General features: G+C 40.0%; 1 protein-coding gene across 2 annotated transcripts in view; it reads left to right on the top strand.

Moving 5' to 3' along the window:
- RMDN2 (regulator of microtubule dynamics 2) overlaps positions 1 to 7,302 on the top strand; it is a 48,522-nt gene extending 41,220 nt beyond the window's left edge. For both annotated transcript variants that reach the window (XM_074925722.1, XM_074925713.1), the window contains one exon: positions 6,610 to 7,302. In XM_074925722.1, the coding sequence (XP_074781823.1) occupies positions 6,610 to 6,663 (54 nt within the window). In that variant the 3' untranslated portion in view covers positions 6,664 to 7,302. The remainder of the gene's footprint in view (positions 1 to 6,609) is intronic.
- Positions 7,303 to 22,203: the final 14,901 nt, after the last annotated feature.

Here is a 22,203-nt window from a genome sequence, read left to right as displayed (position 1 = left end):
ACTGTGATGGAAAAAAATTACTTTTTTAAATTTCAGGAGAAAAATTAAATTTAAATTTGAAAATATGAGCATTTGTCTTGTGTTTAGAAAGACAAAATGGGGGGAGTGTGCTTGATTAAATACATAGCGCTTTGCATGTAAGGGGAATAAGACACTAATTTCTTGTTTATAAACAAAGATTGTTGAGTGTTTTCAAGGCTGGAACCTGTAGAAAATTAAAGTCTTAGTGCAGGATTATAAAGTGTAATAGTAAAGAAATTATTTTTTCCTGTATCTGGAGATAAGCATGGGTGTGAGAGTGAACTCTGTGTTTGTAGGACCAGTAAGCTCACCACAAAGGGATTAACAGCCTAGCAGAGAAAGAGACTAAAATTTCACAGTTCTCATTTCTGTGACGTTTTTTGAAAATTAATCTAAAAAGCAGCAAGTTACATTGCAAAAAATATAGTCTTGGAAGAGCCGAAGACAGCAAAGCAGGAAGAGTGCAAAGCAAATCTATTTGCACTGAGAGTTGCCAGAAGTCTTACTTAAAATGCAGATAAAAACTTCCCTGAAGCTGAGAATGTATTTTATAAAAATTATTGGTAATTTAAAAAAAAAAAAATCTTGATTTCAGAACACTCCCTCCTTCCCAGCAATTACAAATGCAAGCAATTTGGAGTTGAAATTAACAAGTGAGAGAGATTTAGATATTACAGACATTTATCATTATGGCATTCACTTCTTACAGGTGTAGAATAGCAGGAAGCAGAGACTTATTAAAGACTCTGCCTTTGGCCTCAATGACATTTGAAACTAGAAAAGCCCATGTGGAGAAGGAGGTAAATGTAATAATGGACAGGAACAATGGCTGAATGTTTACACAAGAATGCAGCTGCTGAGGAGAAATCATGCCCGTAAGATTTTCTTACATTTTTTCACATCACCATAATTGATCTTTCTGGACATTAATTTACATTTTTAATATTTACTGTAAGGAAGACAGTGGGAGTTACAGAGGGATGGAAGAGAAGGCAGAGTATAAACTTCAGCACCCATCAGTTGTTCCTGTTAGAACAGACCATTTGTGTATCTTGAATTTTCCACAATAGATTTTCCAAGAAATACCTACTCCAGCCACCACAGATTGGTCATATGGAGCAGAATTTGCTGTCATATTTCCAACAGATGTCATTTGAAGCTGCTGTGGTAATCTGTCCTTTTAAGTAATATTTTGAGGAGAAAAAAAAAATTTTCTTTTTAAGCAAAAGGTACAAATTATGACTTGTTTATGAAAAAGCTACCTATTGAATCTATGTGAATAGTTTGGGTTAACCTTATAAAAAATGTTTCTGTTTTCTCAGCAAACAGAACATTTTCTTTTCTCAACACCATCAGCTCAATACAAAATGTCATTGTTTTCAGAAGATATTCATTCCTATAGATTTTATGCACATTTGTTCTCCAAATGCCAAGCAAAAGTCCATGGTGTTTCAATTACAAAATAATGGAAGTATTCAGATTTGTGTTCAGTTTGAATTCTAGGCTATTGTTTTCCTGCTAATACTGTTTGTGGCATTGAACAAGAATTTCCTAATAGCTACCACCAACCCAAAATTAAAGTATTTTTTGAATATACTTTAAAAACCCCTTAATTAGTGATTCTGTTTACCCTGAGTATGAGTGCTTCAAGCTCAGGGAATGGGCCTTTTAAAAACTCATTATAAAAAGATCAGATTTCAAACTGTAAAATGCTGGGAAAAATGAGACATTTGTAAAAGGGCTTCTAAAAGAATTTGAGACCTCCTATATTTTACATTAGTTTGCACTTTAGTGAATACAGTCTATTTTTTTTTCTATCTTAGTGATCAGACTGATTTGCCGTCTGCATGTTTTTGAAGTTTGTGCCAAACAGTTTGTTTGCATTGTCTGCTTATTCTTTCTCCCCCTCCAAAAGTGATTCCAAAAAATGATGAAGCTATTTTTTATAATGTAGTAGTTTCATACATAAGGTAAAGTCTAGCATGATAAATACCAAGCTTCTATTTATGATTTAATTGACTAGTTTATCACAAAGTATTCATTTCAACATCCTGTCAAAGGTAACACAGTTTTAGCATAGTTCTTAGTGTAGCAAGACGGATCAACAGACGATTCCTCAAAGCATGGAGTGTGTCCCTGCTGGCATGCTGATGGTGCAGGGGCAGAGTGGGAGAAGTATTCACAGGGGTGGCATATTCACAGCCTGCAGGATGAAGAGGTTCGCAACTGGTTTCATATTTTTATAGAGTGGCCAGGGGAAGTCAAGCTTCCAGGAGTTTGAAATATATTGTCTCAGAGTCGATATACAGGGTGAAAGAAAGCCTCAACAGGGATCTTTCTGAAGAGACTGTGACTGGGTGTGATCATGTTTAAGCCATTTCAGTAATGACTGCATAGAAAGAAGGGCTGTAGGTGCCATCGTAGTGGGGGCAGCAGCTGCACAGAAAGAGGGGAATGCCTTGAACACCAAAAGCTCTACGTTGTGTACAATAGTAAAAGGTGAAACTTTTAAGTTGGAAAAGAAGAACTTGTGGATGAAAATTTTACTTGACTATTAATGATTCTAAATTGCATTCTGCCATTCTGTAATTTTTCAACAGCAGTCCTTGAACTAGCTGAACTGTTGATTCAGAGTCTTCTGTGTGTGAAAGGGTGTTTTTCCCTCTACTTGAAGAATAATCAGAAAAGGTGAAATTATTGTCAGCTGCATATTTTAAAGCTGTACTTGCCTTGATCCCAAAAGCCTTGAGAATCATGGTTCATCCCCAGAGGAAGGTATTAAAAATATGAAAGAACATAAAATGCCATATCTTGTGACATACAGCAGTCATATAGAAGGTTGCAAGTGGAGATTGCATTGGTTTATTGAAATATCTAAGGGAGAAAACAGCATTATGCAATTGTGTGCAAATTAACACCCACTACAGTCACACCATCTGTGAGAGTCTATCATGAAACTGGGAAGAGATAGTATATAGCTTTATATGACTTGTATTGTCCACAAGAGCTATTACTTTTTAATTAACACTCCTTTGTGCATGTTTGGGAGTCTCTTCTGTTACAATCCAGGATTTCTCCTGGAGCTGTGAAGGAATGATACAGCTGGACCCAAAAGCAGGAGTGGCTCTAAGCACCTCATTGCTGTTGCTGTGTATCAGAGCACAGCTTTGGACCACCCTTGCAGCCCAGCTCATTTAACATACCATGCAGCCCCGTTGACTTCAATGAAACTCCACGGGATGCATGTCAGCTTGGGATTTGGCAGTGGTTGCACACAATTATGTTATAGTTGGCTGGTGTAACCATTTTGGTTGTGGTCATGGGGGTGTATCATTCTCTGTTGACAGTTGGGACTTTGTCAACAAGTGCACACGTGTGCAGTGCCTGAGTTGAGTGTGTTTAGTGCATAAGGAAATAATTAGCAGAGAAGGAAGGAAAAATCATTATCTTTCCATCTCTGCTTTAATTGACATTTAATTTTTACATGCACATTTATATGTGTATGTCTGTGTGTATATATATTTATCAGTAAATTTTTTCAGCAGAAATTAACTGTCAAAATGTAGGCTACCTCTACTTAAGCCAACATACTGTTTTTCCCACTGATTTTCTCTTCCATCTTGCTCTTGTTTTCAAGTCCCTCTCTTCCCTTGTTCAGTCCCTGGCCTCCCAGGTCTTTTTTTCCTGTGCATATCCCCTATGGAGGATGAAACATAAAAGAAAAGCAACTGAATAGGAAGAGGGAAAACACGGTCACTGACCCCGTAATTTGAATCCCTTTTGTGTAGCAGTTTGCGGAACATTTTGAACTCATATTCAACTCTGAAAATGATATGAGAAGTGTTTAATAAATGTAAGCCTTGACAGTAGAAAGTCAAGGTTGAAAATGGCTGTGTAGTCAGTCAGCACTGAACTAAGCCTCAGGGTGAACAAATGGGACTGACACAAATATATTGCATTCCTCCTATGACTTGCACCTCTTCCTCTCCCTGCTGCCTTATAAAGGGAGATCAAAGTCAGCCTGTCTTAAAAAACAAAACATACCGAAAAAGCCGACCTTATTGTTCATTTTTAGAAAGCCACAGAAATCAATGAGGAAGAGAGCTGGCCAAATACAGGATTTATGGCTTTGTCTTCCATTAACAGTCAAACCTTGATCATTAATGAAGTTTTCATCCTTAAAACTGGAGAGTGGTACACTGAAGAGTGTTGTGGCTTCTCTCTCCTTTTAGCGTGACACACCTCTTGGTCTGGAAGGACTCTATCCAAAGTGATGTAATAGTTCCCTTCGCTGACCATTTTCAGCTTTGTTTTTAATGCCATTACTGATTTTTTTTCAGTGCTTTTGCCATCTGAGTTCTTATTATTGACTGGAAGCTGCTGGATCAATTAACGCAGCCCATCAAGTAGTTTGCAGCAATAATAATTCCTGCTTTTACTGATGTAATCTTGTACAGAACCGGCAACCCGGAGGTAGGACACTGCGCATTTGCAGTTTCTTCTCCAGCTAGTTCCTAGAACAATCATGGGTTTGTTTCATTCTTTTTTCTAAGCCCAAAGAAAGATTCAGAGAAGATTGCCCAATATTTTGTGGACCTTTGCAACTCATTAAAACTCATTGCCCAATATAATCCTTTGATTCTAAGGAGAAAGACAGTTATACAAAGTTGTTTGGAGATATATTTTTAAAATGCTGTATCCTGCAAAGTGAATAAAGAGTCCCATCAACCCATAGAATGCTGAACACCATTCAGATGTGAAAAAACCTGTATCTTCATAATTTTTGGCTTAGAAAACTTTGAAAAGAATAGGACCAGATATAGCAAAACCTATTCCATTTTATTAATAGCATGGGACAATACCTGGCTTTTTACTTTTTTGTTTAATGGAGTTTAGAATCATTTTCACAACAGGCAGTACAGAAAAAAGTGTATTTCCCCTGAATTAATCAATATATTGATACAAATTCTGAGTTTTCCAGTTTTTATTGAAAGCCACAGGCTGGTGCTCCAGGCAGCCTGCAGTCATGTGGAGTTTAAGGAGTGCTGAATTCAGTGTGACATTTCCTTCTGTTAGAGTATTTTGGCAAGAGCTTACTGGCTGTGCAGCGTGTGCCTTTTAAGGCCTCTGATAAATGATTAGGCAGATAGTTTAGCCTATTGTTGCCAATGGGAGCAAAGCAGCGACTCCAAGAGAAGTGTCCAGCTAATGTATTAATGCCTTAATCCAGACCAATAATATAATGTGGTTTGACATATCTGGCATATGGTTTCTATCATCTCAATATTCTTCTCTATTCCTCCATGACATTATAGACAACTAACCAAAATAAAGAGAAGCAGGAATTTCTTCACCCGTAAAATGTATTTTAAAATGTCCTGTATTTTGTTCCAGCTCTTTGGTTGATTGGATAATGAAGTGATCCAGAAATTCAGTGATTACTTCACTGACTGTCTACATTATTTTCTTTCAGAATTGCCTGTGGTGTTATCTGGGAAAGAAATACTGCTCTCTGTCATTAGGAATTCTTGCACAAAATTTGTGATGTGCTGGTGCTTTTCACTTGCAGTGCTCAGTACACATGGGTGCATTGTATTGGGTGTTTAACTAGCCTGCAGGTACGAGGTGCTGACTTCTTAGAAAGTGTGGTGTTAAACCAAGGTGCATTTTGCAAGCTAGAAGTTTTGCAGTGACAAGTAAAGCAAGTGAATTATATCCAGGAGACATTTCAAAATAAGTAGAATAATGGAGTTTTTGTACTGTGGTTACATGTTCATATGCGTGTACCCCTTTCCAAACAGATGATACATGGAATAGCCAAAACATATGTCACTGGTTACCTGTGAAAGAGTCTGTGGGCTGGGTTTGGTTTAAAGCCCCGTGCAAACTGTGTGCTTACACGTTGGCCTTAAAGGAGCCTTTCCCTTCTGTCCTAGGAGGTGTAATATAGTGTTGGCTCTGAGCATAGCAGGATTACTTTCCTCTTGCTCCCCCATTGGCTCCACTCTGCTCTGAGCCCAGTAGCGTAGGCAGAGCCCACCAACACCAGTATGGAAGATACTGAGGGTGTAATCAGTCCATGGTGGTTATTGCAGGTAGGTATGGCTGTATGCACTGAAACCACAATCTAGCCTGTGTCATTAATTAAATTTCCCAATGCTTTCATGTTAATTGCATAAAAAATCATTAGCAAACATCATGGAAATCTCTTTAGGAAAACTGCACACAGTCAGGTTGCAAGATTATGTAAAGTATAAGGCAAGGCAGTACTTTGTGCGACGTACACCAATAAAAGTTATGGCCTAAGCTGCAAGGCTTACTGGTCTGCTGAGAAGGCTATTTGTGGCTAACATTTTAAGTGCTTTAACAGAGCTGTAAAGGGAGGGCTGCCATCTGGCTCTTGTTTTCACTTCAAACTTTATTTTTATGTTCACTGATAAATTAGCTTACTATGCAGTCTACATTCTGTGGCTGTTGCAGTTGTGTGTTATGTCTGTTGTTAGTAAAGAAATGTGGATAGGCACGTATTAGTCAAATGAAGGGATTTAATCCTATCTAACTTGATGCATGATCGTCTGTTTCTTTCAGGATAAAGAGGCCCAGAAAGATCTAGAGGCTTTACTTCTCACGCTGAAGCTGTGATACTACGCACTTTTTAACTCTTCATACTGTGATAAAATCTCAAAACTAAAGTGAGAATCTCCAGTGACTGGGAACTGCGGGTGAATTCCAGCTAAGTCAGTGGGAAAACTGTCATTGATTTTGGTTGGCTTGGATCATGGCCTTTAAGCATCTGGCGATTATGATATGAAAATGATGCATTCATTTTTGATTATTTATAATCTTGTAATGAAGTTTAATTTTAGATTGCTGACACTGTGAGTCTGATTCTCTGAACTCTGAAGTCCACTGCTGGCAATGGACATACTGGGGGTTAGAATGCAAAATGCATAAATCTCACTCTTTGAAAGACTAATCAACTAGTATGTCATGCCAGCATAGAACTGTGTGTAGCAAAAACAAACAAAAAAATGTTTCTATAGTAAATTATATTTGTATCGACTAATTTACACAGATGTATACAGGATAAAATCATGAACGTTTATGTTTACACATTTCTCTATTCTTATAAAGTTAGAATCTTGTTGAAGTTAAAGAAAAAGCTGTTGCCTCCAGAAAGCAATTTTAATTTAAACCTACTGTTGGTTTTACATGGACATGTGAAAACTTTGTAAGTTAAATATTAAAATTATATTTTATTTGTAACATCAAGTACAACAATAAAAATCAGATTAATGAATTAAGTGGTTTTGATTAATCTATTACAGGTGTGATGTTTAATGGTTTTGTTACAGAGCCTCCATTAAGTTTGTGAATCCTGGTTCTTTCTCTTTGAACAGTTGTGTAGCATGGTGGCATCAGTGTGTCCTAGTCCAGCATGTGACCATCACTAACATTTTATGTCATCTATAGAACACAACCTGTACATAAAAGTAGACTAGATCTACTACTTCTGTCTGAGTGTGTAGGACAGCAATGTTTTCAATAAAATAGGACAGGTAGGGAAAGAATTTTGTTCACCAACAGACTGATCCAGAATTCACCAAAGTCTGTAGAAGAATAATGGCCAGATTTTGTTGGCTTTTAATTCTGGATCTTAATCTAGACACAGGGACATCTGGAAGAAGTAAGCATTTCTGTTAAAGGAAATACAATTGGGTAAGGACAGCTACACGTTCCTTTGACCTATTTAATGCATAAGGTAAGGTGGACCAGTTTATGGCTAAGACAAGGAGGACTCTTATGGCACCAATATATTGAACTAACGACTGAGGCTTTAATTTTGGACAGATGGGGAACTGTGAAATTAGCAAGTAGGAACTACAGTCTCTGCAACAAAGATCTAAAAATTGGGCAGATGAGAAAGGGTAAGTATACTTATGACTGAGGCATCTCTTAGTGAGAGTGAGCTTTGACGACTAACCACGGAAGGCAGGAGATGCAGGTGGACTGGAAGAGACAAATGTGTAGAGTTACATTTGAATTTAGCCTGACTCCATGACTCCTCATACAGTACAGAGATTTCATAAAGTAGAGTGGTCCATTTTTTTCAAACATTTTCTTTAAAAATATGTTTTCAGACATGGAATTACTGTGAGATATCTCTGAATGAAATCTGAAAGTTCAGAACTGGTTCTGAATTCTTGCTGTTATCTTCATGGTTTTCATTGTCCTGAAGATCTTCGCAAATTGAAATACACATTTTAGTTGCTTTTAATGTTCATTCTGATGGAAAACAGTTCCTGTACCTCTTTTTCAATTCCAGAGTCCTCTTATTTTCATACACAGTTTCAGAGAAAAGGGGAAATACCATATCAGATAAATCCTATCAGATAATGACTTCTGTGACAGAATAATTGACTTGTGAACAGAGAAGCTGCAAAACTGACGCATCTTGATTTTTGGAAAGGTGCTTTTGGTAAAAACTGCTTTTGACATTTTCATAGCCAGTGCAGGAAGCATAGTTTAAATGGATCTACAAGAGTGATTTGTACTTGGGGTTGTTTGCATTCTACTGTTAGCTAGGGGGATGCAATAAGAAGGCCTTTACTTCGATCAATTTTATGATACTTGATATATTTTATAAAATAGATTGGATTATGCAATAGATATTTCATTTACAAGTAATTATTGCTGATAAAGGCTGAAAGTGTATTGGAGTAAATAGATTAGAACAAGAAGTTATTTAAATTAATTGCTGAAATTGGGTGACATAAGTAGGATTTGCTTCATTAAGAGCAAATAGAAAGTATTGAATTAAGCAGCAAGTAGAGGATGGAGGAGACATGTCTAGTTGTGGTAATTCTGTGGGAAAGGATGTGCATTCCAGTGAGTGGCAAGCTAATCATGGGTCAATAGTGTCGTGTTATAGTGAAAAAGAAAATTTCATATTAGACTGAATAAATAGTCATTCCCCATTAAATTCACATGAAGTAACCTTTTATTCTAATTAGGCCTAATAATGTCTAATGAGGTCTGAGCTGGAATAATATATCTGGTTTCAGGCACCACACTTCAGGGAGGTTGGGGGCTAATTGGAAAGAGTCCAGTGGAGAGAGACAAGAAAGATGAGAGTGCTACGCACACATTTTGTGTGTAAAAACTGAAAGAATTTAGTTTGTTTAGTCTGCAGGAGCAACGACTAAAGGAGTATTCATACTTGTAAAAAGCTATTGCAGAGAAGACAGTAAAAAGCCAAACCTTGTTCTCCAAATCCCCTGTTCCTAGGACAAGTAATTGCCTACCTTTAAATTAGACGTTAGGAGAAAATATTCCTGATGGTAACTTTGCAAAGCCCGGCAGTACATTTCCTGAGAACATTATAAAATCATATACACAAGTTTTAAAGTTCAACAAAGAATACTTTAAATATTGGCAATGTTTAAGGCACAGTTCATCCTCTCGCAGAGGTTGGACTAGATGACAAGTTCTTAAGATCCCTCCTGGCCTTGCTGTCCCTGGGGAGTGCACAACTCCAGCCCCAAACGAGCTGCGGGCGCTCCTGCTGGGTTTCTGCAGTCCATGGGCTTGTGTCTGTACACACTGCCTCTGCCTTTCGGCCCTGACTACCTAATGAATTTGTACTGTGAAATGTTTGTCAGCATGTTTCAGGACTTGAATTTAAAGAAGCGTATCATGACTGCCCTCAACTGTTTATTTATCACACCTGTGATTTTAATCCACATGATTACACTTTTTAATGTCATTTCTGATTTTATGAATGAAATTACTGATATTTCTTTTCAGACTTCTGAATAAAGCCCATTCTTCTGTTTTAATTTTTGCTCCTTACTAACGTATGTGGAGAATCACAAAGAAGGGCAACGAAGCTGGTGCAGGGTCTGGAGCACAGGTCGTACGGGGAGCGGCTGAGGGAACTGGGGGTGTTTAGTCTGGAGAAGAGGAGGCTGAGGGGAGACCTCATTTCCCTCTACAGCTCCCTGAAAGGAGGTTGCAGAGAGCTGGGGATGAGCCTCCTTAACCAAGTAATAAGCAATAGGACAAGAGGGAATGGCCTCAAGTTGCACCAGGGAAGGTTTAGACTGGATATTAGGAAGCATTTCTTTCCAGAAGGGGTTGTTGGGCGTTGGAATGGGCTGCCCAGGGAGGTGGTGGAGTCCCCATCCCTGGAGGTGTTTAAGAGTCGGGTCGACATAGCGCTGAGGGATATGGTGTAGTTGGGAACTGTCAGTGCTTGGTTAACGGTTGGACTGGATGATATTCAAGGTCTTTTCCAACCTAGATGATTCTGTGAAAATAACCTCTTGCAGAGAAAAAGCTGGTTTTAATGATTCATTCTAAGTTATCTTTCATAGTTCACAGAAATATTCCTCACATGGATGAGAAACTGCTGTTTCATACAGCTAAGGTATTTTGTGGTTTTAAATGTTTTACTAGTTAGCGTACGTGAGCATTCTCAACTTTTTTGTGTTTCCGCTTTCCTAAATCTGAGAATTTATAAAATTGAAGCATGTTCCCTAAATTGGTCTTTAATGTCTCCTTGCAATAAGGCTTTTGCATTTAGTTCTAGGCCTAGGCTATCTGTTCTCTGTGTCATATCAGCTGGTGAAACAGCAAGCGCAGTTCCACAGGGCCATATGTTTTCTTTTTTGGTTAAAATATCCACAAGTAGACATTCACTTCCGTAGTTTTGTCTCTGTGGAGGAGTTAGAAGTTAACTGTATTAACCCCTGCGGGTCTCTTAAGCCATATGGAGCAGCTGGGGCTGCAGGCTGCCTGAAGCCACAGTGCTTTGGCCGTGTTGCCCACTACCTCCCTCTGCTCATCCACTGTGGCATCTCTTGTTTGGTCTCTGTTCCAGTATATGCACTGTAAATTGTCTCTTCAATGTTTGTAAAAGGTGAGTTCAGAGGGCCTCGATCTGGTACTAGGATTCTTGTGCTTCATTACAGTTGAAATTACTAGTTCTGCCTTCCTGGATAATTGAGATAACTTTATTTCTTGTGGTGAAGCTAAGGGCTCTCTTAATTAGATCCTGATCCCTTTGGGATTACCCCCTTGCAACACAGGTAACCACAAAATAAGTTACATATTTTTTGTAGCAATTGGCCACTGACACATTGTGGAAACAGTTACAGTGATACACTCTCATACTACTTTGTTTAAATTACTGTCTTTCCTTTTGCAGAGTCTTAGGGTGATTTACTCATTTTTATGTAGTAATACAATACACTGACTTCTGGAATGAATTAGAAAGCTGTCCAACACTGGTGAGTAGCTGACAATTTAGAAAGGAAAGTGACAACCCCTGTGTCCAATTAAATAAAAAAACCCCAACCAACAACTAAATCCATGCCTGCAACGCCGTTATAGTAGTAAAAGCCTGAACTAAAAAAAACACCCAAGAAAACAACAACAACAAAACAATGAAGAAGTGGCTACCAGAGGTCTAGCCATATTCAAGCCAAACACATCATCTTACCTGGATCTACTTATCTTCAGCCATCATTACCCAAACAACTTCCACCTGAAGTACCTAGAACTGTAGGGAGGTTCTGTGGATTCAGGAAAGGTCCATGGGTTTTCTGGATTTTTTCTGGACACCCTGGAGGGTAGTTCTGTGGTGTTTTCTTTCAGTGGGCACACAGTAGTCATGATGGATGCATTACACCTACTCCAAATCAGAAAATCCTGCAGTAATGTGACAACTAAAATTATATTGCAGCATTCATCCAATGCAAACTCAAGGAGTAATTCTGACGGAAGGGACAACATTATTGTTTGGGGTCTTTTTGTTCTGTGTATAAGGTTATATGCTTATTTTCCAGCACTTTTCCTTCTTACAGACTCTTCTCCTTGGAGAAGAAAAAAATTAAACTGTCTTGACAATACAAAAAGAAGTAAGCTTTTCTGACCCCATCTATGTTTGTGTAACCCATGCACGTTTGACGCTGGTAAATGAAGCACTAGAATTAAGAATGTGAAACATTAATAATTTTTTTTGGAGGAAATATTTTACTCATTTCACTAAAATAAACAACCAGTCATTCTAGAAGTATCTGTGGGAGCAATGTCCAGTGTGAACTTGAATAAGAACAATCTGAGCTCTCTGCTTTGTGGTTTTGCTGACCCATGATGTGACTGCACGGTAAGCTGGATAGTTGCATATCCAAGTTATACGCATGCAAACACCATCTATCCACTCTTCATATCTCTTGTTTATTAAGATTAATTATGAGCTGGTTTGAATTGCCTACGTATGTGCACCCAAAAAAAGCCCACAATACTGACTGGAAATACTGTAACTTAAACATGTCTTAAGGATATGGGCATGAATGTGGATGTTCTTTTTAACCTACCAAACTAAGTTCAGGCTTCTAATTCATGGATAAAGGTAATCAACATGGCTGATGAAATTTCGGCCCCCAGGTGAGAAAAATGTTCTTGTTTGTTGTTCAGAAAAATGTGGCAAATCAGCAAAGTGGATTCAGTGATTTACTTGTGTTTTCCTCTTGGAAGAGGAAAATTTATGAGGAAATGAAAAGTAATTTGTAAAACTCCTTACCGTAGCTCTGGGTTAAGGAGTTTTCAGAATGCTAGGCCAGCTGATATAGTACCCTTTAAGTCATAGATGAAGTCTTAAAACAGTAATAACATTTACATTTTTCAAAACAAGAGAGCAGAATTCTTCTACAGCAACACTTTTCAGTACAACAGGAAGTTCATAGAAAAGCACTGCTAGGCTGTGTGTTGGTTTTGATACTACCAGTGTCTGAGTATTGGCAGTTTCAAGCAATACAGTGTTCTTGGTGCATTCATCACAAATTCCTAAGCAAGAATTACCAGTGCACACTGACACAAGAGACCATAATTGAGATTGTGACCCCACAGTCATTTGATGTCTTCTTTGTTTTAGAAGTATTCGTCTTACTAAAGAGTAGTTTCCTTTGATTTGTCCCTAGAAAACTTACCTGTAACATTTTTGTGCCATTGAGAACATAACAAAGCAGCCTCAGGATATCAGTGTTTGGATACCTGTTTGACCTTGTGTGACATTTGCTTCTGTATGTCCTGATACTTGGTTCAGCTTGTTCCAGCGGCACACGGCTTTCAGCCCCTTTTACAGCCATTCCTACTTAACCAAACATGTTGGTTCAGGAGGTGAGAAGGCAGGTCTTTACAGCTGTCATGGGAGAAACTCGGAACAATAGATTAGGGGAAAACAAACAAACAAACAACTGGACCTGGACCTGTGTGGTCATTTGAGCAATGCTTTTAATTAGTTGTCCACCAGACATGATTTCTGTAAAGGTCATTAATTTATTCCCTAGAGGGGGAATTTTATGATCAGTCGAGCCTATTGCACACCACAGAATTTTTCTCCAGCCTTTACATTACGACATTTATTTCCCTCCCACGCCCAATTTATTTCCCCACCTGAAAAAAATGGGGCCGATAGTGCTTCCTTCACCCATGCGGAAGGTTTGAAGATAAACATGTCAGAGGCAGTGAGGCCCAGTTCTCCACAATGGGGGTCATCGCAGTGTTTGAACAGACCATCTGCTTGCCACTGAAGCTGACAGCAACATTGACGGCCCCCATTGCCAGGCCGGCATTGCAAACTGGGAAGGCCATCCCGTGGTTTTTCAGCAACTGGTAGAGCTAAACCAAGGTTCGGCCAAGCGTTAACTGGTTGGAGAACACACATAGCAGTAAAAAAGCAGGTTTCACTTTTTGGGCCTCTTTTTCTATCAGTACCTGAAGAGCTGTCAGGAAAGGTGAAGCCTTGGGAAGCATTTATGCTGTGCTTCCAGGCTGGTTTTCTGGAATGCACAGAAAACCTGTGCAGATGTGTCGATAGATACACAGCTGGACCTCCAGCCGCAGAAGCATATTTACGAGCGTGGCTGTGAGCGGCCGCCCAGCTGGTGAGCAGCGTGGGGGCTCCAACAGGGCTCCCCACAGCTGTGGGCCAGCAGCCTAGTGAGGCCGGGGCAGGGGTGGGCACACATGGCCGAGCAGCCCAGGGTGCCTGGGGCTGGGGTTCAGGTGGGCTCTGGCAGTGGAGAATCAGCAATTTGCTGCACATGGTCAGACTAAAGCTTCCAGAGAGCTCCTGAACAGTGTTGGGCTCACATATCTGGCTGCTTCCCATCTTTGGGAAATGCATGCTGGTCACTCGGAAGCTGTGTTACTGTGGGAGTTTGCTGGAAAATGGGCTGAGCCTCCGGCTGCTGCTGGCCTGGAGATGAAGACAGGGTGAGTACTTGCCCTGCGGGGTATCCAGCTTCACACTGCTGCATCTGTGTCAGAAAGAGAGTGTGTGACACACACAATGGGTGCTGTAATAGCAGGTGTCCAGAAGCCTGTGTATCTGCTCGTGGTGCCTGCCAGCGTTCAGTTAAAAGAGAAAAATCTGGAAGCTGTCCCTAGGAAAGCTAACCAAAGGTAGGCAGGATTTGGTAACCCCTGACAAGAAGGCACGTTAAGTCTTGAGCCTGTAACTACCTACATGCAAGACTCCTCCATGCAGGGCTTTGACTCCCCTGCAGTGAGACCTGGGGGGACACTCCAGAACCTTCCTCTGTTGCCACCATGTCCTCCTCTTCTGGGGCACTGGTACATATGGCAGATGACAGTAAAATGAAAATGTTTTTCTTTTTCCTTCCTTACTTCAAAAAAATGTTTTTGTTCATGTTTTCTAACTTAAATTTATATGGAAAAATACAAGGTAGAAAAGTAATTTCAAATGCTTTACCTATGAGCTGCCATCTTCTTACCTATGAACAGCTGTTTTCCTGTGGGAAGAGCATACAAGTGCTAAGATCAAGCTAGAACACTAGCGTGAAAACACTGCTGTAGCTTGGTTTTGTGGGATATATTTTAACTGCCAATTCCTCCATAACTGTTTACAGCACTTAGTTATAATCCTCACTGTCAGACCTTCGTGGAAGTTGTGTGGTGGGTGTGAGGCTGCTGGCAGCTGCTGCAAACTCACTCGGCTCCATCGGCAGTGCTCTGCAAGGGGAGTTAATGCTGATTCCCAGCAGCTGTGATCTGTTTCATCAATTGTCAGCCTTAAATGACAGCTAAGCGGTGTTGTGTTTTATTTAAATTGTCAGGGGGTTGTTGAAAAGTAATCCTTTAATTTAGGCTAGAGAAGGAACTTGAATGAATGAGCTTTTCTCATATCAAACAGCAGCAGAACAGAAGCAAAAGTTCAGTGTATCTATTGTGGTATCAGGTAAACGCAAGCAGGATGATTGGGTTAATCTGCACTGCAGCATCCTGACTTTTGTGTGTCGCACTGGATTTACTTTTATATGAATGCTGTGGATTTGGGATTTCATCCTGTCTCATTTTGAATGTCAAACTGTAATTACACATGTAGAAATTCAATAGGGACCAGAGTTTCTGTGTGTGTGTGTGTATACATATAAAAATACTTGTGTGAATATATGTGAGTTTAATAGAGGAATTAAAATATATCTGACTTGCTGCATTTTGTAGCAACTTAATTATTTTGTGAACCCTTTGAAATGTCTGTCTGTAATGTGTGAAGTGAAGACTTAAGAAATGAAGGAGAAAGAAGTTGATGTGCAGGCAGAATCTAAGAGCAGAGTTAAAAATGCTTCATAAAAGGAATTGCCATAGTTCAGCACTTGACTGGGCCTTCCTCTGAGAGGAAATACAGGAAAAATATCTGTTGCATACATAGTATTGCTAGATCCCTTATATGCTGGAGAGGAAATACTTGGTGATAACCCTACTTGAGACTGCCAGCTCGTCTTGATATAGAGCTGTCTGTTCATATTGGAAGCCCCTTACATGTTCTACTTGGGATAGGCAGGTAGGAAAGAAAAAGGTAGAAGATCCTGTAAATGTATTAATTTTCCTTGCCTTGGCTTCTCAGACTGTGAGCTTCTGAACTCTAAAGGGTTTACTGAGACAGTTGAAATCAACTCACAGACCATCAACCCCAGTTGTAATCAGTATCCCCAAACCATCATATCTACTAGGGAGTCTGTGGCTGAAAAGGAGGGATGAGAGGGGAGAGCCTTATGTGTCTGGAGGTGGGGTTTTGTCTTTTGAGGGTGCTTTTTTGTAAATAAGGATTATGGTTTGCAGATAAATGCTCAAAGAGGCTTGCTTAATACCCATCTATGGTATGTTTGACTTTCTTTGGGTTCCTGAACTCAGTACTCATTCATCAAAAAGCAGAGCAACTCCTGTGGGAGTGGGAAGGGGAGAGAAATTTCAGGCAAAATTGAGGCAATCTTGGGTATTACGTATGAGGAGACTGAAGCATATCCCTGAACGGCTCCTGCTGAGATGCTAATAGCTGATCTGCTCACCCGTATTACACTGAATGTCTTCATTTTCTTGCCAGAACAAGTGGTGTTTTCAGTTGTACTCCACATAAGGAGAAATCAAAATGTAACCTTAAACCAGTGAGCTTTAGACCCAGTGTAGCAGGGGCTGTGAAGTGCTTTTTCTTCCAAGCAGACAGACGGGGCATTCAGCAGGAACTGCAGGCCTCTCAGTAAGTTTGACCTGGGACAATTGGGGCCCCACAGCCAGAAGGGAAGGTGACCATAAAAATTAAGTCCTCAGCAGAGTTCTATACATCTCCAGGACTTCCGTTTCCAAGGGTTTTGGCAAACTCAGCTTTTCAGTGTCGATCTTTTCCTCTCTGGAGCTGGCTTTGATTTTTATTCTGATTTTTCTGATACGTGGCAGTCAGAAATGGACAAATTTGGAACATTAGTTCAGCATTTCAGTATCTTCATCACTATGTACAGCCTCCAATATATTTAATGCTTAATGCATACAGTATGCACAACTGAGGGGAGGTAATGCTGTACTTACTGAGTTCATCATCATCTTGCCAGACTACTTTTAATTACTTACCTATTTTATCAGATGATGTCCCTTTTCATCTCTAGCATAAGCTTTTGCATCTCTTTTTTTCTGGAGCCTCTCTTTTTTTTTTCTGAGTCTCCTAAAGGCTACAAAAATGTATTTCTTGCACTGGAGACCTGTGAAATTTTGCAGTCAGGCAGTATTTCACTCAGTATAATTATGCTACAATACAGCTGATATGGAAACTTGGGTATGAAGCAGCCCATTTGCCTGAGTCTACATTTTCTTTTTTCCACAGACGTAATTGATTTTTCAGTTGTTGTTGACAGATTTCAAAAGGATATATCTCATATTCAGAGACAGGTTGAGTAATTCTTGATATTGCAGGCATTGGAGCAGCCTTAGAGAGATGCATGGTCTTTCAGCACAGATGGAATTCTCTGTTAAATTTTGCAGAACGGTTTAGAAAACTTCTGGTGTGAAAGGATACCCTTCTGAGGATTGCTTCATGTAAATCACTTTACTCCAATGTTTATGTGCTGTGAGCCATTGAAGCAATCTTTTTATACATGGTATTTGCCTGGTCTCTATTTTTTCGATAAATATTGTGTAAGTCTTTTAAGACATTTCTCCTACAATTGACATGCACCACTTGCAAATTGCTCTGCATCCCTCATCCTTTGTGTTCTTCTAGGTTTAAAACCAAAAGACAAAAAACTAAGCCCTCAACCCCATCTCTAACTCTGATCTGGAGAGAGACCCAGGTGGCCTGGAGTTCAGTAGGGATTTTCCTGCTGATTTGAAGTGTTCTCAGGTCTGATAGTGAGTAGGGTGCCATGAAATCAATTGTAATTATCTTCTGGGTTTCTATCGCTGCCTGGAAGGATACAAAGTGACAACAGATTAATGCCCTGAAATAAAACCACCCAGTGAAAGTGTTCAGAGAACACTGTTGGCACATGACACAAGTCACAATTTCTAAACTGACTGTAAACTTAAGGGATGGGAGGACCCAACAAGTTTTGTGGTGTAGGAAAGAAAACAGTGTGTTTCCACCACGATGTTATCAGAGTGACAATTCAGTAAAGAACTTACAAAAATCATATTAAAAACATATTGAATATGTTAATTTAGAGCTATATTTTTCTCTTATTAATTAATCCAATTATTTTTTTCCTCATCAAAGTGGGTTTAATGTTTCCCTGGTACTGATTTGCAAGGAGACATGTCCATCAATTAAATTTTAAAAGAATATATAAATGCATCATCACTATTCTTCCTGTAAACAGAGACTACACAGCAACCTGTAGATCTATCCTAATAAGCAGATAATTCTGTGAGGACATGTAGGGGGAAACAGTGATGCTGGGCTGCCACTGAGTTGCCAGCTGTGCGGTTCCCTCTCTGACAACATGCTGCTTTGTGGAAGCCCCATCTGTTGTTTTAGTCATCGGAGTTCTCATAAGTCATATTGGAGACAGCAATGCAAACATTAAAAAAGAGAGAAACTAGAAACTCTGATGTGTGCCAGGATTTCTGCTTTGACTCTCGGCAGTTCCCGGCTGCTGTTCAGCTGAGGGACAGAGGGATGCTGAGGAGTCTCAGTGGTGCCAGGCAGCAGTTATTGAGGTGCCTAGGGCACACATGGCATTTGTTCCAAGAACACCACATTTTGCTGATTCCATAACTAAAGGCTATGGGATTTTAATTTTCTCTTTACTCATTTTTCATTTCCTTCATTTTTGGCATTCGGACCCAGTTTTGATGAAAAGATTGCCCTTGGACATGAACACTTTCCTGGAGCTGATAGTTGGATTATCAAAGCACTTTTCTAGGATCTCCTCCTTAATACCCCTCTCTTTCCCTAAGGAAGGGGTTGGCTTGCTGCGAGGCCTATGGCTTGAAATGTGCACATATGTTTCGTGGTTACAGGAATCCCCAGCAAGAGCTTTGGTGAGGGGCTTGACTGCATTGATGTGCTGCTGTTATGATTAGCTCTTCTGTTTCTAGGTTGGGGATGAAATTTGTGAGCCTGCTTGGGATCCCAGCCCCTGCAATGAACAAGGAGAATTAAGGTGTCTCACAGCGTAGCAGCGAGGTGTGGTTTTCCTAGGGAGCTGCAGCCTTCCCTGTTAAAACAGCTAACACAGAGTGCATGTCTGCATCCTGTGATGTTATGTTCTCTCAGTCCCTGCTCCAACCCTGGCAATGAGCCCATTTACTGAAGAAGCTAATACTGGGGAATGAAGAGACTTGCCTGCCCCTAAATTGGACCATTGCCCTTTGCCTAGGTGTACAGGTGCTACCCTGAGTTGTTTTAAAGGTTTGCATTTTATCGGATGTTACCAGTGGTGTATAATTGTATTTAACTGTTGGTGACTGTGGGTTGGTCCCAAACAAGGTGGTCTACTAAAGTCACCTTGTGTCTGAGTATTGGCCACAGCATTATTTACTGTTTCCTGAAACATAAGGGAGGAACAATCCAAACATGCATCTGTGTGAAAGATGTTTGGCAATATAATGGTTTTGTGGAATAACTCCTTATTGTTGAGTGACGATTGCCAGGGCTATGTCCAAATTCTTTCCTCTTCCTTCTGCAAAAATATGGAACTCAACTACAGTACAGTACTTGTATCTCTTTACATGAAAACTTTCACAGAAAGATAATGGGCGGGTTGTTTTGGGTTGTTGGTTTTTTGTTGTTTTTTTTTTTTTTTTTCACTTAGGAAGTGCTGGAGAAGTGCAAGGTTACTTATGTCCAGATTGTTGAGTATGTGAGAGTTTGGTGCCTAAATGAGTTCTAGGGGATATGGTCTTGAAAACTTGAGAACTCCACCCTGAGCTGGAACAGAAATATATTGGAAGCATCTGATATTTATCATGATTGGGCATAATCCTGAAGTTTTGCCCTGCTAATGTAATCCATCTTCACCTAATACAAGTACCAGTTGAATCTCCTTGCTAACAAATACCCTTCCTCTACTCCCAGAAAGTTTAGGCTTATTTGCAAACATTCAGAACTAAGGAAACTTCAGATAAACTGCTTCTGTGGAATCCAAGTCTCTATGTGGCTTATTCTGGGTGAGCACTGTTCCAGTGCAGTGGCAGGCTGCTTAATAAGATCTGTGTGACTTTTTCCAAATGGAAGTATAAAATAAAAGATAAATCTGGTCTCTTTTTTTCTGCTCATGAAAAATGCATGCATTGAAAAGAATAGGGGTGATCTTATTATTCCTGTTGGTTTTTCATTAGATGAATAAGAAAAAGGCTTGTGCCACCAAAACAAGCTCTGTCAGAAAAGGTGGGCATCCCAGCTGTGAAGTGTGACATGCAAGAATGTTCTTTAAGGTTTTTTTCCTCACCAGCTTATATGGACAAACTCTGGTACTCCTTGAAATGCTCTTAATAACTGAAATGCATATTGGTGCCTTAATTGACCATGGATTAATCTCTCAGCTTTCATCTTGCTGACTAGACTGAACAGCGGAGACATGTCTGGCTGTAGATGAAGAATGCCCTTTGCTAGGAAATGCCAAGGTCTCCTGAAGGAGACCACAAGGCTGTTTCTTGTATATTCCTGTAACTGCCTTTTGCTGCCCCCTGTGCCTAGCTGAGCAAAATGTGAGGGGTAGATTAGCGGACTCCAACCCCAACTTTGCTTTTAACAGCAGAATTACTTCTGCTGCTTGTGACTTGAATTTTCCCTCTGCCTGGGTGACTGCATGGGGAAACATCTAATGCTGGGCTTCCTAAATCTGAAAGCCCAAGTGTGACTACAGGGTTATTGCTTTTTATCTGGCTGCATGTTTCTACTCTGAAAAAAAGAGCCTCTACCTCTAATGTCATGGGTAGTCTGATGTGAGGGAAATATTTCAACTGTGCCTTGGTCCTTGATTAATCAGGGTATGGTCTACCAGTGTCTCAAGGTGGACCAGACTTGGAGCCAAAGATGGAGTGCGAGGCCTCTCTTGCTGCTGATAAACCTGTATCACTTCCAAAGGTGTTGGTGCTCCCTCTCATGTAGTCTCTGTGCCTGTGTCTCCTTGTTTTCGCTCTTCCCTGGGGGTTCAGGTGGAAGGATCCCAGGTAATGTTGGCTCCTGAAGATGGTATCCTGAGGAGAATGAAGTTGTTTGGTTTTTGATGTGCAAGTTTCTCAGCAGATTCACAGCCATAGATGTAGATACTAAGTTCATGTTCCCAGCTTTTCTAGGCATTTACTCTTTAGATACAAATGTTGGAAGAGCCTGGTCTGGTGTCACTGCAGTCAAGTCTGCTCTCATTTAGTTTCTCTGTCAGTGTAGGATAGCTCTGTAGGTAGCACAAGCAATTAATCATAGGGATTGACAGCCATATAGGGACTTTTGGATGAAATTCTAGGTACTGTACTACCTATGAAATTACATTTTATATTGTCATGACCAAGGCTGTAGCTGGAAAGTGAAAAGGAGAGGAATTTGCTAATTAGGATGCAAACTGAAGCTTTCTAGGGGTTTAAACAGTTTACATGATACACTATTTTAAATGATGTAAACCCTTCCAGTAAGGAGGCAGTAGGGGATTTACTGAGCTTGGAAATAATTAAAATCATGCTGAAACTTTTTTAACAGGTGCTAAATGTGACATAGTGTGTGGTCCCCCTGAACAGGGTTGGCTTTCCCTGTAAATGGAGATGTGCAACATCAGATGTTTCAATGCATGCACATGGGTAAACAATGCTTTTATAGCACATTAAGAATAGTTTGGTTTATGGCTCTATAGATGCATCTTAAAATCTTGTTCTATGATGGCTTTAGCAGAGCTGTCCAATTTCCAAGATGTGCTTCTAAAGCAGGATGAGGGTGTACCTGGTTTTTATTAACTATATTGCAAGCTAAAAATACACCAAGTTGCAGACAGCTGACAGCAATGTGAACTCTCAATGTGTTTCATTAAAAATAATAGTAATTCTTGAGGGCATAGAGCCAGAGATCAAGGTCTTTTTGTCTCCTGGAAGCCCTTTTTTGCTTGTCTGGAGAGGAATATGACCTGACAGTCTTAAATTTCCTGATATTCATCAAGATCACTGGACTTTGAATGGAGCTTTCGTTAATTATGACCTCTAACACCATGTTTTAGTTTGTTCCTGGGCAAAATAAGTAGGTTTGTCATGCCTTGCAGGCTACTGACAGAGAAGTTCTCTGGTAAAGCCTATAAAAGGATCCGGGGGGTTGTATGTCGAAAGCTGACAACTGCAAGTGCAAAATTACAATCAGGGTGGTCTAATTTTTTAGACCAGCATAGGGATGTGGTGATTCTC

This window comes from Athene noctua, chromosome 1 (assembly GCF_965140245.1).
Source record: "Athene noctua chromosome 1, bAthNoc1.hap1.1, whole genome shotgun sequence".
NCBI classification, from domain to species: domain Eukaryota; kingdom Metazoa; phylum Chordata; class Aves; order Strigiformes; family Strigidae; genus Athene; species Athene noctua.
The sequence above is the reverse complement of the archived record's forward strand: the minus strand, read 5'-3'. Positions and strand labels throughout refer to the sequence as shown.